Source organism: Microcebus murinus, chromosome 2 (assembly GCF_040939455.1).
Source record: "Microcebus murinus isolate Inina chromosome 2, M.murinus_Inina_mat1.0, whole genome shotgun sequence".
NCBI classification, from domain to species: domain Eukaryota; kingdom Metazoa; phylum Chordata; class Mammalia; order Primates; family Cheirogaleidae; genus Microcebus; species Microcebus murinus.
In genome coordinates, this window is record NC_134105.1 from 93,266,906 (window position 1) to 93,283,265 (window position 16,360).

Genomic DNA, 16,360 nt, shown 5'->3' on the forward strand with positions numbered 1-16,360 from the left:
TTGAAATTAGTTTTAGTTATATTTTCTCAAGACTTCTTTCCTTGAGAAGAAAAGCAGCACAATGGTTCAACATCGTGGCACTGGCCTTCCTTGATTTCGGAGAGTGGAAATGGACCTTGTGAGGGGTGGGGTGCAGGGGTGAGCAGGTCCCCTCCGCCTGCTCACCAGTGCACATCTCTGAAGGCCAGGTGGAGTGTATAGGGGTGTGGCTGTTGGCTCCTTTCCAGCTCTTTCCCTGCCCCTCCGTCCCTCCTCCTCCCCTCAAAATTCAAGCGCAGGCTCTGCTGTAAGCCTATGGGCAGCCCTCCCCTGGGCTAAAGCTAGGAAAGCCGAAGTCACTCACCCACATAGAAATACTCCGGGGACTTGTCCTCTGATGATAAATCCTTTATGGTGCCTCCGAACCGAAACCATAGTCCAAAAGCTATGACTGCTGAGCCAGCCAGCTGGAAGGCAAACAACAGCGCGTTTACAACAGAAGGGCAGGTGTGTGCACAGAGCAGACCCAGGAGCTGCGGGCTGCATGGGCCCGCGTGGTTAGAAATTGCCCAGTCCACCCTTCAAGTTTTATAGGGGAGGAAGTGGAGGCTCAGAGAGGAGGGAGGATGTTTTCGAAACCCCTCAGGCCTCTGACATGATGCTAGAACTAGGCTTTCGTGACCCCAGCGCAGGTTTCTCCACGCTGCCAGGCTGCCCTGTGCTTATGGGCGCACACAGCGCCGCCTGGAGGCCGCTCCAAACAATGCTCCCATAGTCCCCCCTGGAGGGCACCTGCGCCCTGCCGTATTGTCCCTTGCTGGGCACACTGGACCTCCTCACCAACTCCACAGTGAGACGTGCCTGTGTCTCAGCCACCAGGTCACCAGGAGCAAGATGAACTCCAAGACCTGGGGGAAACCCACTTTTCTAAATTGGAAGAAAATACACCACCCTCAGCACCCACCCACACCTCATGGGTGCACAATTAGAAAGTCCTCAATTAGAAAGCTGTTTCCGAGGCGTCTATAGCCCTCTCTGTCCCCTGTTCTATACGGTCACTGCCCTGCCTGGGGATGGTTCTGCAGGCAGGGAGGGAGCCTGGTCTTAGTTTTTTTTTTTTTCCCCCTTCTTTTTCGGTTGCTATTTTGAGTTTCCATGGAAAGTGAGAAAGGAAAAAATAATTTTCTGAAAAAGCGTGGTCTGTGTGCCGTGTGGCTCATGGAGAGGCTGAGTGGCTGGCGCGGGCAGTGGCTGGGCAGGCTGGCGGCTGGTAGAGTCATCACCGCTTCCTCTCCTCCACTCTGAAGGCTTTTGTGAGGCTCGGCGTGGAAGCTGGAAGCCCTTTCTGCCATGCAGGACTGTCACCACTGCAAGCCAGCAGGCTGTAGCCACGGTGTTCTCTCCACAAACACCACTCTCGAATTTCGCCGTATCAATCAACCAGCAGACATGTACTGGGCACCTTCTGGGCTCAAGGCACGATGGGAAAGTAAGCTGGGAGGTAAAAATAGCCTCCTGATTCTGCCAGCCCATCCCGCGGCTGGTGGGCTGTCCTCGCCTATGCCCAGGTGAACAATGTAGAGGCTGCCCCTGCCCAAACAGAGCAGGGCATAGACAGATGCTGGCCACAGGATGACAGAGGACCAAAAATCAGAGGAATAGAGAGGTCTAATAAGGAAATCCCACATCAAAGTCAGGGCCGGATCAAAGGCTTTCTTGTACAGGATCCTTCTATCTTTCCGGCAGCTTATAAAGGACCTGGCACCACCCTTTAGGGCTACTGGCTGGATTTATCGGAGGACATAATCCCTCTTCACCTCCTGTCTCCCAGGGCCAATTCCCTTTGTGGCCAGCTCCTTCAGAAAAGCGGCGTGACTCGTGAGGAGTCAGAGGGGCAGAGTTCTACCAGCTGGACTCTCCCACGTGGAATAACTAAAAGTTTCCAGTGCTCAGAAGGAAGTACAAATTGGATAATGTGAGGGATAGCTGAAGGAACTGGGCTCAACCAGCTTTTGAAAGACTTCTACATTTTTAAAAAGGGCAGCATGGCAGGAAAACCTATTGAAAGAGGTCTTACTAAAACCATTAGCAGTACTTATTGTTGAAGGGTGAGATTACAGGAAACTTTTTTTCTTCTCACTATGTTGTCTAAATTCTCTGCATTAAGCATGTATTTCTCTTGTAGCTTTAAAAATGTTGTGTTTTAAAAGCATTACATGGTAGTTTTTTGGTTCAATCCAGAAAAAGTGGGGTCTTCTTGGGCCATGCTTTAAGTTGGGGGGAAATAAATTCTGAGGTCCTCACTGTTCCTGTGCAGGAAAGAGAGAGATGCCCTTGGTCAGGCTCCATTCCCAGTAGCACGGGGAGGCTGCCTGGGACAGGTCTGCCCAGCAAAGCCTCACAGGCAGCCCTGCACACCCGTCTCTGCGGCGACTTGACGGAAAGACAGAATTTCCAAATACAAAGCAAAATCTATTGACAGAGGCCTCAGGCCAAAGCCAGCAGCCTCTTGGAGCAGACTGTGGAGGAGGTGACTGGTCCGAGGGACACCCTACCACGAGGCCACATTTTTGGAATCTCTGTACACAAACTCTAATTTACAGCTGTCTGGGATCGTCCTCCCAGACAGAATACATTTGTCCAGTTCTGGCACAGATGTGTTTGATGCATAATGGAAAATTAAAAGAGAGGTTGCAATTTAAAGCCATGGGGCAATTGGAAAAAAATCTGCGCTTGCTTATCCACGCCTCCTAACCCCAAACCACACGGGTTTCCTCCTGGGTCAAGGAAACTGTGACTTAGCTGAATGTCATCACTGTGTGGAAGGGAATCCTCCCAGCGTGCTGCTCCCGGCTGTGTGGGGGCCCTGTGGGTGAGGGCCTGGCCAGCCAGCGCAGAGGTTGCTTGTGACGAGACACAGAGAGATCCCTGCTTTGGAAAGTGGCATTGGCAGAGACCACGTAGCCTTCCAGTCCTTTTTAACTCACCACTCCTGCAAGGCTCATGGAATGCTGGTTCACGGGACTTGGGTTGGCCTACCACACACCAGAAATTGCTTGAAAAAAATTCACACCAATTCCAGTCCAGTCAGGAACAAAGCGAGTCACTCAGTCCTCATCACTCTCTGCTTGCCTACAGCTGGAAGAGATAGTCTCCCCCAGGACCTGAGGGAAGCCTGCAAATCCCTCTGCTCCTAAACTTGAAGCCTATGAGACCTAACTTCTCCATGTCCCCATCCTGTCTTCTTGCAATCTCAGCCAGTCTTTTGCATTGAGACACAGCATTGCACCTCAGCCAATGTTAACACAAATAAGGAATGAGAAGTGACCCTTTGTTCTTCCTTTCTTTCTCCAGCCCCCACCCTCAGCTCCTTTCCCTTCCTCCCTGTCTGTCTTCTTTGCATGTTTATTAAGAATCAACTAGGGTTCAGGCCAAGTACTGTGCTCCACATCCGGGAGACAGTGATGAAGACGACATGGCTCACACTTTGACCTGGAAGACAATCATGAGAGTAAATAAATGTACATAATGCTGGAAGTGTGCTGAAGAGGAAGAGCGTGCACACTGCCAAGGGACTGGAGCAAAGTAGGACTACTGGCATATAGCAGACACCATTAAGTTTTGATTCACAGCTGGAAGAATGAGTTAGAAGTCACCAAGCAGAACTCCAGGCAGCGGCATGGCTAAGGGCTTCCTCTCCTTACCTCAGTGCAGTGGGGGAAAGAGACGAGTCTGGGGTGTCAGAGTCTGGGGCTTGAGGGGGGACTTGGGGCAGACTCATGGCTTCTATCTTCCTTGCTGCCACCGTGGAAAGTCTATAACAGGGCCTGGAGGGGAGGTAGGAGCCCTCACTTTGAGGGGAACAATCAGAGCAAGAGATAAAGGTCTGAGTAGCTGAGGACCAGGGAGACGACACTTGGGCGTGGATGTGGAGGGCCATGAGAACCACACAGAATCACTGTACCCACCAGAGAACCTTGCCAGTGGCTGCCCTGCTTCCAGAAGCAGTCCTGAGCCCCATGCCTTTGGAGCAATTGCAACGAGAAATATTGTTGTTTTTCCAGAAATGGACTTTTTCATACAAAAGCACGAGGTAAGCTTTGGTGTTAGTCATTTAAGAAACATTTATTGAGCATCTATTGTGAGCCAGGAGCCAAGGATCCAGAGATGGAGATCTGGTCCTTCTCCCGAGGATCTCAGGGGCTCATGGAGAATCTAATCCCCACTCAGTGGCCCAGGAGGGAACCCGAGCCTGCAGGCAGGAATTCCATCACAGAACCAGCCCACTGGAATCCACACGAGAAGATGCGGAAAGCATCATTCCTTGTGCCATATTTCTTTTCTGCGGACTAGCTTTGCGCAAGGTGCTCAGAGAATGTGATGAAATGGAATTGTGAGGGCAGGAGTATGCCACTATTTAGTAAGAGAAGAGAAGAAAAACAGCAAAAAAAAAAAAAAAAAAAAAAAAAGATAAGAATGCCAGGAAAGGAACAGACAGTAATAAGTCCATGTCATTAAACAGAGGATCGCCAGTACAGTTATAGTATGGGTTTTTATAGCAAGTTATTTCAGGAGCTAACCATATTCCAGAGAGTTTGCAGGACACAGAATTACAAATTGTAAGCATATGTCTTTAGAGAAGACAGTTTGTGTTCTAAAGCTAAAGAAACGGAAGAGAGGACTGAGACCTGCTTAGAAAGCATTTAAAGTAAAGTGGATGGACAAAAGTTTCCCTCAATGGCTATCTGCCAAAAACAAGTCATTTAGCATGAGGCAGAACCATTAATGGATTTTAATTTTATTTGACTGTATTTATTTCCACTTTCCTGGGATTGCTGATAAAATGTCCTATCTTGAGGACATAATTTTTCATTTCGAAAAAGAAAAGCTTTCATGAATTCCACACGTGGTGCCTAGGAGGGTGCAGGCTGGTTGGAAGTGGGTGGAGCTGAGATGCAAGAATGCAAAGATCATTCCTGCAGTCTGCCCCCTGCCCGCCCTCTCCCGATGCTAGCCAGCTGGATCACAAAGAGCAAATATATGCTACCTGCTCTCTGGTGACCAGATCTAGCAGAAAGCCCCCCTCCCCTTTTTTGGATAAAAAAACTATCACTTAGAAAGTTCTAGACAGCACATGTCTTATACCTAAGTAGGAACCACAACTAATGGTGTTCAGATGCTCCAGCCACAGTTTCAGGCCCTTCTCCCACCTGGAGGCCTCCGCTCTTGCTGTTTCCTGGCCTTAGAATGCTCTCCTCCCTGCCCCTCTCCCCAGCTGACACAGCTCTGCTCCATTGTCATTCCTCAGGGAAGCCTACCCTGGCCTAGATATGCACCTTCCTTTATAGCTCATATAACTTTTTCTACTTAAATATTTCTGTAATTAAAAATTAAGGCCATAGTTGTGTGACGGCAGGGACAGGGTCTCTGTTGCTGGTATCCCAAACACCTTCCTCTCTGCCTTGCAGAAAGGGCTCCCTGCAGACATTTGTTAAATGAATGAATGAAAGGCCTTCACAAGGTACCATTTAGGTTGTGTTATGGACTGAATTATATCCCCCCCTAAATTCACATGCTAAAGCCCTAATCCTCAATGTGATGGTTTTTGGAGAGGTCATTTGGGAGGGAGGTCTTTGGGAGGTCATTAGGTTTAGATGAGATCATAAGGGTACACACATCATAAGTCTAGTGACCTTGTAAGAAAAGACAGCAGAGAGTTTGTGCTCTCTCCACTATGTGAGAACAGGGCAAGAAGGTAGCTGTCTGCAAGCCAGGGAGAGAGCCCTCACCAGATCCCAACCATGCTGGTACTCTGATCTCTGACTTGGAGCTTCCAGAACTGTGAGAAATAAATCTCTGTTGTTTAAGCTACACAGTCTATGGTATTAATGTCAATTAAAAAAAATGTCAGCTCGAGCTAAGACAGGCTGACAGGAGCAATTGGGAACAACCTCTCTCACAAGTCTCCAAGGCAATACTTTGCAAAATACTAATTTGAAATTCATCTGCACCTGGGAAACACCATAGATACCTTGGAAGGCACTGTGTGAATACACCGTTGAATATTCCTAGCAAAACACTTGCACACAGAAAAAGAAAACAGGACTAGAGCATGTAGCATGAGCTCTGTGTTTTCTTGTGCCTGCAGGGATGTGTGCCATGCACCATACACGTACACAAAGAATAAATCTATACATGTTTTCTCCTAGCAGGGGGATATGAACACTTGATATGATCAAAGCACCACACACACACACACACACACACACACACACACACACTGCATTTGAATGAAAGAACGAATAATCTCAGTTCTGTATTTTTGTTTCTCCAGGGTGAATACCACGTGTACACACAACCCAACTCATTTGTAACTCTCTTCTTAGGTATGAAGTCATGAAAAATTGGAAATGATGCTTCAACCCTAGAATTTTCATTAAATGCTTTTAAGCTAATTCTTGCTCTTGCTCTTGGTGGCAATTCTCATCCCAGATGGAATCATGTGATGAGCACTTAGGATTCTTGATCTGATTGTAAACCCCATTATGATACCATGAGGGTAATGGGGTCTCACCCTTTTAGCAGGCAAAAGTCACAAGCACATTTGCTCTGGAAGATGATACTAATTTTCTCAAAGAGGAAAACCATCTCCGAAGGTTTTCATCCTGTTATGCAGTGAAAGCAAGACAAGGATTCAGATGGCACTTTCTCAAAATCAAGGATTTTACCAGAAAAAAGCACAAGAGCTGAATGCCATATGACATTCATGCCAAATGGCCTCCGAGGGACCTTGCTGCCTGGCCTCGACATCAGGACCAGGTGAGGGGAACTGGGAGGCAGGACCACCTCAGTTCGTGATAATAAGAAGGCTGTGTTGGTTTGGAAATGCATGGTAGCTCCTTAAGATGCCAGTGTTTCTGATTTCCATATTATTTTCCTCACACAATTTCATAAGAACAAGCTCATGCTAAGAAAGACTTCCTTCAGGTAAGGGTATATTTTATGATCAATTAATGCTTAATTCTCTGCATTGATGGAAGGGTGCGTAATTCAAACCACAGTACAATCGGGAATGTTCTGCTCATCTCTGGAAAGAACACTGGGCTACAAATTTGTGCCAGACACAATGTCTTCTGTTTGTTTAGGTTGTTATAAAGTTAACTTGCATGGAGCAATGGACGTTGCTGGGAGGCAGTGTAGAAGGGCTGGGGAATGGAAGTTTACCTGGGATGAAAAGTTGGCTGTGAATGACAGAGCAGATAATTTGCAGGCAGAGAATGGAAAGTGCAGTGTGCTTATTCAGAGGTTACACGTAATACCGTCTCTTAAAAACTACAGGGAAAATGAGGAGGAGGAGAGTAGGAAACAGCAAGAATTAGGAAAAAGATGATACCTGTATAGTTTTCTTTATATGGCAAATGAATATCACAGACTGCTAGCTAATGATTTCAGTGAGCAAATGGCTCCACCAAAGGAAGATCAAATACATACGGAATGAAAATGCAATCCAGCAAGTCACAGAAGTGAGGGGATAAGCTCTGAGAGGACAAAAATGGTCCTTTCTTGGTTGTCTGGGCTTGCTCCTCCTAGCATCCAGCTGGCTCTTATCCTGGGCTTGCCCTCCGAACACATAATCACCAATCTTGGGCACCACAAGGACTACTGTGACATCTCATCTATCTAGGGCTTTACGCAAGCCAAGATGAGACATTAAACAATATTTATTTTACAGCCTAATAGTCTTCAGGTGTTTGAGAGAACTACTTGGGAGCAGATAAACAGGATTCTTAAATATTGGTCAATAGCGATGATCTTCTCCCAGTTTTAGCTGTTAGAGAGTGACAATGGCAGAAAAAAAAACATTTCAAGTAGAACTCAGGCTAGATCAGAACAAGCCAAAATACTCTGTTCAGTAAGAAGTTAGCTTGGATGGAAGCCAGCAGATATCATGAAAATCTGGCTTGGTGCTCTATAGAGATTTTTTTTAGTAGCAATTTTACCAGAACCTGTTTGAGGTCAGGAAGGTGTGGCACTTGCCCATTCACAGAGGACTAGACAGATTCGGACATATGCAGGAAGAGCACGGCAGCTTCCTGGAAGAGCAACAGCAGCTTCCAATGTACCCCTGGCCCTGCCCACCTCTGTTGGGGGATTCTGCCATCCCTGCACGATTCCCTCGGCCCCAGTTTATAAGTTGACTCCTTTCCGGTCGCCATTACGATGGGGAAGATAGAGCTTGGTACCCATATTGGAACATTTGCTAACTGCTCTTCCAGAAAGTTTACCTCTTCTGTGTGTGCAGAGTGAATGACGATGCCCTCAGATAGGATAATAACAAGCACGTCCACATGTACAGCACTGTGGTGTAGAGTTGTGGCGGGTACAAACGTGGGTCCTCGGCATCTGGGTTTGAATCAGGCTCTGCCACTTACTAGTCCTGTGGTCTTAGGAGAGCCACTTAGCCCCTCTAACCCCAGCTTCCTCATCTGCAAAGTCGAGGTAATAATAGCACCTCCTTAAGAGATTAAATGAGTCCATGTTAGGCACTTAGAACACTGAGTGCCCAGCACTTGGCATTATGATGTTGGTAAACTCACTAATGCTCCCTTCAAACTGAAAGCATAGTCTTCAAGATAGGAAACACTACTCCTATGCTTCCAGTGACTTAGTCCTTGCCATCTTCCTCTATTCACTTTTATTTCAACTCTGTGCTTCCTCCCTCCCATGACAGTGGAATTTTCTTGAGTTTTCTAAAGCTTCTAGACTAGAAAGCCAGTAGCCTCTTACAGAAACTCTGTCCTCCTCTCTTTAGTGTTTTTAAGACCCAATAAGAGAACAATATGAAAAGATGTATTTATGAAAGAATAATTATATTTAGGCTAGAGCTGTCCAAATAGAATTTTCTCCAGTGATGTACATGTTCTCTGTGCTGCCCAATACTGCGGCCACTAGCCACTCACAGCCATGGAGCACCTGAAGTGTGGCTAGTGTGATTGACAAACTGAATGCTACGTTTCTTTTAATTTTAATTAATCTAAATAGCTACATGTGATCAGCAGCATGGCCACTGTACTGGACAGCACAGGACTAGAATTCACAAGCTCGTCATGGCTTCAACCTTCTCTCCCTGTTAATCTGTCGACTTGGAGTGGTCCAGAGCCTAGAGAGACTCTGGGGACACACCCACAGGCCTGGCTCTGGCGCTGGCTAGCTCTGAGACCAGGCAGGGCCCTTCAACTCTGTGTACCTCTGTTTCCTCGTATGTGAACTGGATTGATAGTAGCTGCTATCTCATAGGGTTGTGGTGAAGATTAAAGGAGTTAATAATAACATGTGCTTAGGAAAGCAGCTGGCACATAGCTTACATTTGTACAGCACTCACTATTCTTCTGCAAGTTTTTGCTGCTGAAATTAATTTGTTAAACTATCTCTGGATACATACCCTTTCTCAATTCACACCTACTTTTCCTCTGCCAGGAAGTGATCAGTAGTGTTCTCAGTCAATCCACCTCTCCCATATGCCCAAATATCTTGGGCATCTCTTTGCCCCTGCATTTCTGGAATGCATCAAGACTAAATCCAACAGTGGATATAATCTCCCTGATCACAGACTTCATATTTTCTAAGTTAGTAGCATTTCTTATACCTTATATTCCACAAGTCCCAATAAGTTAAAACAGTGAAAAGAACGTGCGGTTTAAAATCAGAAGACCTGGGACATATCACTTACCGTGCCTGACTTTCAGCTTCCACATCTGTAAAATGGGAATAATTACCTCTCTTTCATGGAATTGCTGCGATTCATTATTAGATGGGATAATGCATGTGAAAGCATTTTGTTATCTAAAACATCAGGTGAAAGCTAATTAGTATTGCTATTTCTGTTTCCAATCAAATCTAAAGATGAGGAAAAGGGCCGGCCAATGTAACCCAACGTAACTCATCCGTAAGATGTGCTCCCAGCCCATCTGGTATTCCCATCATACTGGCATTGTGCTTTCCTTAATTCCTTAGCAACCATGACGTGGTTTGTTTCAGTGATCAGCAGAGCATCACTTGTCTCAGGAGAGCAGCCCTGTTGTGATATTAACCATCACTATTAAGGTTGGGGAATGGAGGTGACATTCTCTTTTGTCACATGTGGATAGCGGCCCCAAGATGATGTTTTGGAATAACACAGTGAAATGCCATGGACAATACATAAGTGGCCTCCTGGTCATTCTAGAAACCATCAAGTATTAGTGCAAAAAAAGAGACTTAGAACAAAAAGGTAAAGTGGTAACTGAATTAAGAGAACTGCCAAAAGCCAGCCAAGTGAGCAAACCAAGAGGAGGGGTACTCCCTGTCCTATTTAGAAAAAAGTGCCACTGGCGGGTGCCTGACCCCTTCAGGCCACACCTAAAACAGCAGTTCCCAAAGTGTGTTCCCAGACTAGCAGGGCTTGCAGAAATGCAGAGCCACTGAGTTGGAATATACAGTTGAACAAGATGCCCAGGTGCTCTGTATGTACATTAAGGTGTGAAAGGCGCTGGTCACCAAAGACTTTCCCATTGCCTCCCCCTGGCCCCCACTTGGTAGCACAGTGGCAAAGCAGGGCACAAACAACCCTGCTCTAAGGTGCCCGAGGGATTGGAAGAAGGGGATGCCAGGAGGACACAGTCTCTGCCCCCAAAGAGCAAAGACTAGAGAGGGAATAAACTATAATCAAAGGTAAAATGGAGGCTAAAAAACCGGCACATGTGCATCAAGAGCAATCTTTGATTAATTAATCAATTAATCATCTTTGAATCTCCAGCACTTAGCAGGATGTCAGGCACATAAATGGTGGTCAGTGCATGTTTGCTGAGTGAACTGATTGTAGAGGAAGGGATCTCTCCTTCTGACTCCATGCCCTTGATAAACCACAAGACTCGTGCTGCTTTGCTTGGTTGACTGGACGTCGGCCATCTGCTTGCTTCCCCTTACCTTTAGGAACCCCTTGGATTCCAAATTTTACTTTCCCACTGTACTTCTAGTTATTGAGTATTTACTATGTGCATATGCCATACTTATTACCTCACGTATCTTAACTCATGTTTTTCTGCATAAAGATCATAGATTTATGTTGGTACTTTATTACGTCCATTTTACAGATGAGAAAACTGAGGCTCAAAAAGTTAAACAACTTGCCCAAGGTCCCTTAGGTAGTAAATGGTGGAGCCAGGAATAAACTCAGGCAGTGTGATGCCAGTACCCACCTCCCAGGCTCTGGATTCCTGGATTAGAAGTGCCACACTACATAGATCTGTCCAGATGTCTACCAGACCACAGGAACGATAGCTCTGGCCTTCCCAGACTGGCCCCTATTGCAGATTTCTTGTCCCTCCCATCAACACGAGGTCCCTCTCATCCACACTAGGGGAGGCTGACCACTGCTGCTCTCTTCCCACCTGGACAGAAATCAGAAATGAAGACTATTCTACAGGGAGGCTGAGGAAATTCCTATCTGCCTTCTAGGGTGGTTTAGCTTTTGAGTGGACCCCAAACAATATTTTCTTTAGGAATTCTTTTCTAAGCCAGTCTTTCTGACAGGTGATTGCTCTGAAGTTACTGTTTGAAGTAAGTTTGAGAAAGAGGCAGCGGTGTAACCTCTATGAGCTTCATTTGAGTCAAACTTCTTTCACTCCCAGGCCAGTGAGACAGTCTTTCCTTAAAGCACCTGTCAGGCATCAGCAAGTGAAAGCGCAAAGCTGCAGCACTAAGGGTGAGAAGGAAAGGAGAGCTACTTCAAGCTTGCCATATATGGCATCTGACTTTCAACAATGAGCGACCCTGCTTCCTGTCAGTTGGTAACACTGAGCGGCTAGTGCAGCACAATGATAGGAAAACGCTGAGCATACAACAACAAACCAAGGGATAAACAGTGCCCAGGTTTTTCTTTAAACCAACATGTGCGGCTTGGTGGGTTGTAGTGTTTTATTTATATTGCTATGCAACGGAGGAAAAAAATAAAGGTGATTTCAATGAAAGGCACAGGAATATGCCATGCTATCTGATTGCAGTGTCTGAATTTAGGCTGATGTTGGGAGGAGTTTCATGCCAGACATCAGCCACGATAACAGAAATTAATTTAGTGGGGTTAATGGAGAGGCTTTACTTTTGTTTTTAAAAATTCAATGGTGAATACAGTCAGCTGCCCTGGGCCAGGGAGTACTGTGCTGGCTCGGGCAGAATCTTGTTGAATGTTTATTCAACCAGGAGCACAGCTTAGGGAAACTTAACCCGAGCTGCCAGAGGAGGCTGCAAAACGATTTGTCAAATGGCAGATCACAAAACATACCCCGCTCCACCTCCATACCTGCCTCTGGCGAGTTTTTGACAGGAAAGGAAGTGATGTCACCCAGGGGACCTTATATCTCAGAGAGCAGGCACATGAGCTTCTAACGGTGTGTGTACATGTCACACTTTAAGTCATGGCTAAAGCCTGTCCTTCCAGGAAAGCAGTCCTCTGCTCCTTCCCCGAACTTCCCACAAAGCCCTCCAACCAGGAAAAAACAACTTCAGAAACTAGGGTGGAGATTCTCTGGAATCAGGTTCCCTCAGTCGCAGTGAAGGTAGATATCTCAATAATTAATCCCACACAATCGCACTCCCCTAAGTCACTAGGCACCTGTTTTGGTCTGCCCTTTTGGCTTTGGTCGTGCAGGTATAGACATGGCCACTGTTCCGCACAGCGGCCCCCCAACCCTCCCATGGAACCAGGGGAGGGGAAGGTCCCCATATTTTCCTACCATGCTCGATTTATGTAAGCAGACCACAAACAGCTCGGTCATGAACAGAGACAGGTTCAGTCCTTCAGATAAAGTTGATTATTGATTATCTGTGCAAATCAAGAAGGCTACTCATACCAAGTTCTTTAACCTGAAGATTCATTAATTCATTCTAGAGATATTTATTGAGTACCTCCTATGTGCAGGGTACTATTCTAGGTGCTGGAGATACAGCTGTTAACAAAACAGAACAAAATTCCCGCTCTCAGAGTGTTTTAAGCTCTAGTGGGGAAAATTCACAAGTACAAATTGAAAGGATAATGTGCAGTTCTCCTCAAATGGAGAGAAGCAGCAAGTCACTTGGCAAACATACATACTGTTCCCCAACATTAAGGGAATCAAAGAGAGCTAACACTTACTGAATGCTTACTATGTGCCAGGCATTTAGTAATAATAAAAATTGTTTGAGTATTTACTATGTACTAGGCTTATAGAAAGTTGAGGTCAGATACTTAACATATTTCCTTTTAATCCTCTCAAGAACTTTATTACTCCAATTGTGCAGATGAGAAAACAAGACTAGAAGTAAGAATAAATTGCTCAAGTACACCCTGCTCGTACAAGCACAGGCTGCTCAGGATCTCTGCAAACAAGCCTGATGGCTTCCTCAGTCAGATGGTGGCCCACACACCCCCTTGCTCTGTTCCTCTGTTGGTGGATGGTGTGTCTGTCACCTTTGCTCACCTCCATCCTCCCAGTCCCTCAAGGTTCAGCTTAAATATCTCCCAGTTAAAGAGAACTTTTCTGTTTCCTCACTACTACTGTAATCCTTTCTGTAAACTCCTGAATTAGATCATGTATCTAAAAGGTCACATCAAACCTCAGTGGCTCACACATGGAGGCACTCAAACATTGCGTTGTTCCCACTTCCCTTCCTTGCTGTGTTTATGGTCAACAGCGTGAAATTTGTCACTTGCTACATTGTCTTATTTTTGTGTTGTGCTATATGCTTGGGTCTCCTCTCCTCAACTAGATTAGCAGCTTAGGGGACAGTGTTTATATTTGTAAATTATTATTTGTTTAATAATTGTTTAATAGAGTAGTTCTCAAACTTGAGATCAGAATTACCTGATTGCTGGGTTCCTCCCCTGATTCAACAGCTTTGGGACAGGCTGCGAATGTGCATTTCTGATAAATTCCCAGGAGAAGTTGATGCTGCTGGTCCGGGAACCACACTTTTGAGAACAACTTGTTAATTGAATGCAGCAGAGCACTTAAGAGCAGGTAGGCTGAGTTTGAGTCCTATCTCTGCCACTCACTAGCCGTGTGATCTTGACCAAGTAAACCTATTTGAGCCTCTGTTTCCTCATCTATAAAAATGGGGATAATAATAGTATGCACATCAGAAGTGTTGTGAGGATTAAGTGTAATCATGAATGTAAAGTGCTTAGCACTGTCCCTGACACACTGAACACAGTCAATAAATGTTTCTAATTATCCCTGGGAAGGCTGGCACAACATCAGGCGCTAAATAAGCAATGCACTCAGCCTAAGAATTCCTTCTCAGGCTTAAAACTCCTTTTGAATTTGTAAGCAATGAGAGTGAAGGGTGTCACTTTAGCATGACATGTATAATTAACAGCTTTTGAAATTAAGCCCAGACTACATAACATAAGGGGCCTTCAGAAATGTCCTTCCCAATAGTATGCTGCATGTAAATGACCAGGTGTACAAAAGCCATGTGTATCTTTAAGATTCTGGGGATGTCCAAGAGGTACCTCCTTCACACCTTCCACTGCGGAAGGATGCTGAGGATGGCCCTTTGGCCTCTGAAGAGCCTGGAGTTGCTGGAGTCACCCTGGCATCTGGGCGAATGGGTTGGCAGACACAGAGACCATCATTCAATAATTAAATAGTTGCAGTCATGGGAAGACAACTTTCCCAGAGCAGAGAGGACAGCTACCTCCTCCAGCCCAGTGGTTTCAAATCACTCAGGCCCCTGCTGCTCCCTCCCCCTCCAAGCAGCTCTTCACCTCAAGCAAGCTCTGTATTTTCCCTCAGGGTCTGTCTGAGCACTTACACTGGCTGACATTCTCTTAAGAAAGCCCAAGAGGAAAAGTGCAGAAAAGACAATTTTCAGACCATGTCTCACAATTGTCCAGGGCCTGGGACAGGGTCTCCAGGGATCCAGTGATGGTCTAGCCCTAATCATGTCTCATTAACACAGGAGTCCAGGGTCAAGGCCCTATCTCTCAGAGAGGCGTTAATCCCGGGAATGCTGTCAGTTCCATACACCCCTGCAAAGTTGAATGAGATCATCTTGGGAGCCTTAGTATTTAGCAGAGGCTGCAGGCTGGCGGCTGTGAGGAGACGCCGCTGCCCCTTGGAAGCCCCTCCGCTCCCCACCCCTGCCAGAAGAGCGCCTTCCACCTCCTCTCACCCAGCGGTACCCTTCCCTAACGCCCAGAAAAACGACGCTCCCGCCCTTCAATTTTCACTCCTACCCCTAATTCCCTATACGAACCCATCACAGCCGGGTGGCGCGTCCACACACCTCGCGTGGGGCACCACCCCGCAGCCCCAAGGGCAGGGGCTCCTCTCCCAACGCCCCGGCCAGGCTGGGCTCCAGCGGGAAGGCAGAGAGGAAGGGGGTGTGTGCACGGCAGGCTGGAAGGGAGCGGGCCGCCAGGGCCCCAAGCCCTCGGGGGTGAGGAGAGGCCATGCCCGCACCTGGCGTCACCAGCTGGGAGATAAAAACCAAGGCAGGGGGTTCGTCACAGCCGCACGGTGTCTCTCCCCTTCTCATCATTTCTGATCAGTCTTCTCTCTCTCCCCGCTGTCTCCCCTCCAGCCCTCCCCTCCCTCTTTGTCGCCTTCTGGCCTCGCCGTTTGAACACCCTGCCCTCTCCCGGAGCGCCGCTCGGGCGCCGCAGCGGTCCGCTCCCCGGGGACCCGGCCCCGCGCCCGCCGCCCGGCCCCTGCCCGGCCCTCCAGCTCCGGGTCTCACCCAGAAGAGCAGGTTGAAGCCGAGCAGCAGGTACTTGATGCACCGCAGGCCCCCGCGGAAGCGCCCCATGCTGCGGCCCTGGCGGCGGGCTCCCGAGTCCCCAGGCCCGCGCTCCGAGCGCCGGGAGCGGCGGGCGCCGGCGGGGACGGGGCGGGGCGGGGCGGGCCGCGGGCGGGGCCTCGGGGGGCGGGGCGCGGGGGGCGGGGCGCGGGGGGCCGGGGCCTGCGAGGACCCCAGGCGGCGAGGCTGGCCAGGGGTGGGGGCGCCGGGAGGGTGGAGACCAAGCGGCCAGAAGAAGCGCGTCCGCTCTTCCTCGGACGCAGGGGCCGCCTCCGCCCCTCCTGACGCGGGGACCACCTTCCTAGCCTCCCGCGGGCGCACCGCTGGCGGCGGCTGTCCGAGCATCTGCGAGGAAGGAGCGTCCTGGGGACGCGGGACCCGGTTAAGCAGCGCGCAACGCAGAGACTCCCTGGAGAGGATGGTGGTTGAGGGATAAGGACGCGGCCTCGGTGGCTGTGGAAACCTAGGAAGGTGACTTCAGGTGGAAGAGAGATGTAGGACCGAGCCCTCCCTGAAGCCGGCAGGACCCGTCGCGGGGCACCCAGCCGAGTGGCCAGAGACGTGG

General features: G+C 48.0%; 1 protein-coding gene across 2 annotated transcripts in view; it reads right to left on the bottom strand.

The window, feature by feature from the left end:
* TSPAN2 (tetraspanin 2) overlaps positions 1-15,876 on the bottom strand; it is a 42,440-nt gene extending 26,564 nt beyond the window's left edge. For both annotated transcript variants that reach the window (XM_076000003.1, XM_020282140.2), the window contains exons 1-2: positions 15,736-15,876; positions 344-446 (exon numbers count right to left, since the gene is read on the bottom strand). In XM_076000003.1, the coding sequence (XP_075856118.1) occupies positions 344-446; positions 15,736-15,804 (172 nt within the window). In that variant the 5' untranslated portion in view covers positions 15,805-15,876. The remainder of the gene's footprint in view (positions 1-343; positions 447-15,735) is intronic.
* Positions 15,877-16,360: the final 484 nt, after the last annotated feature.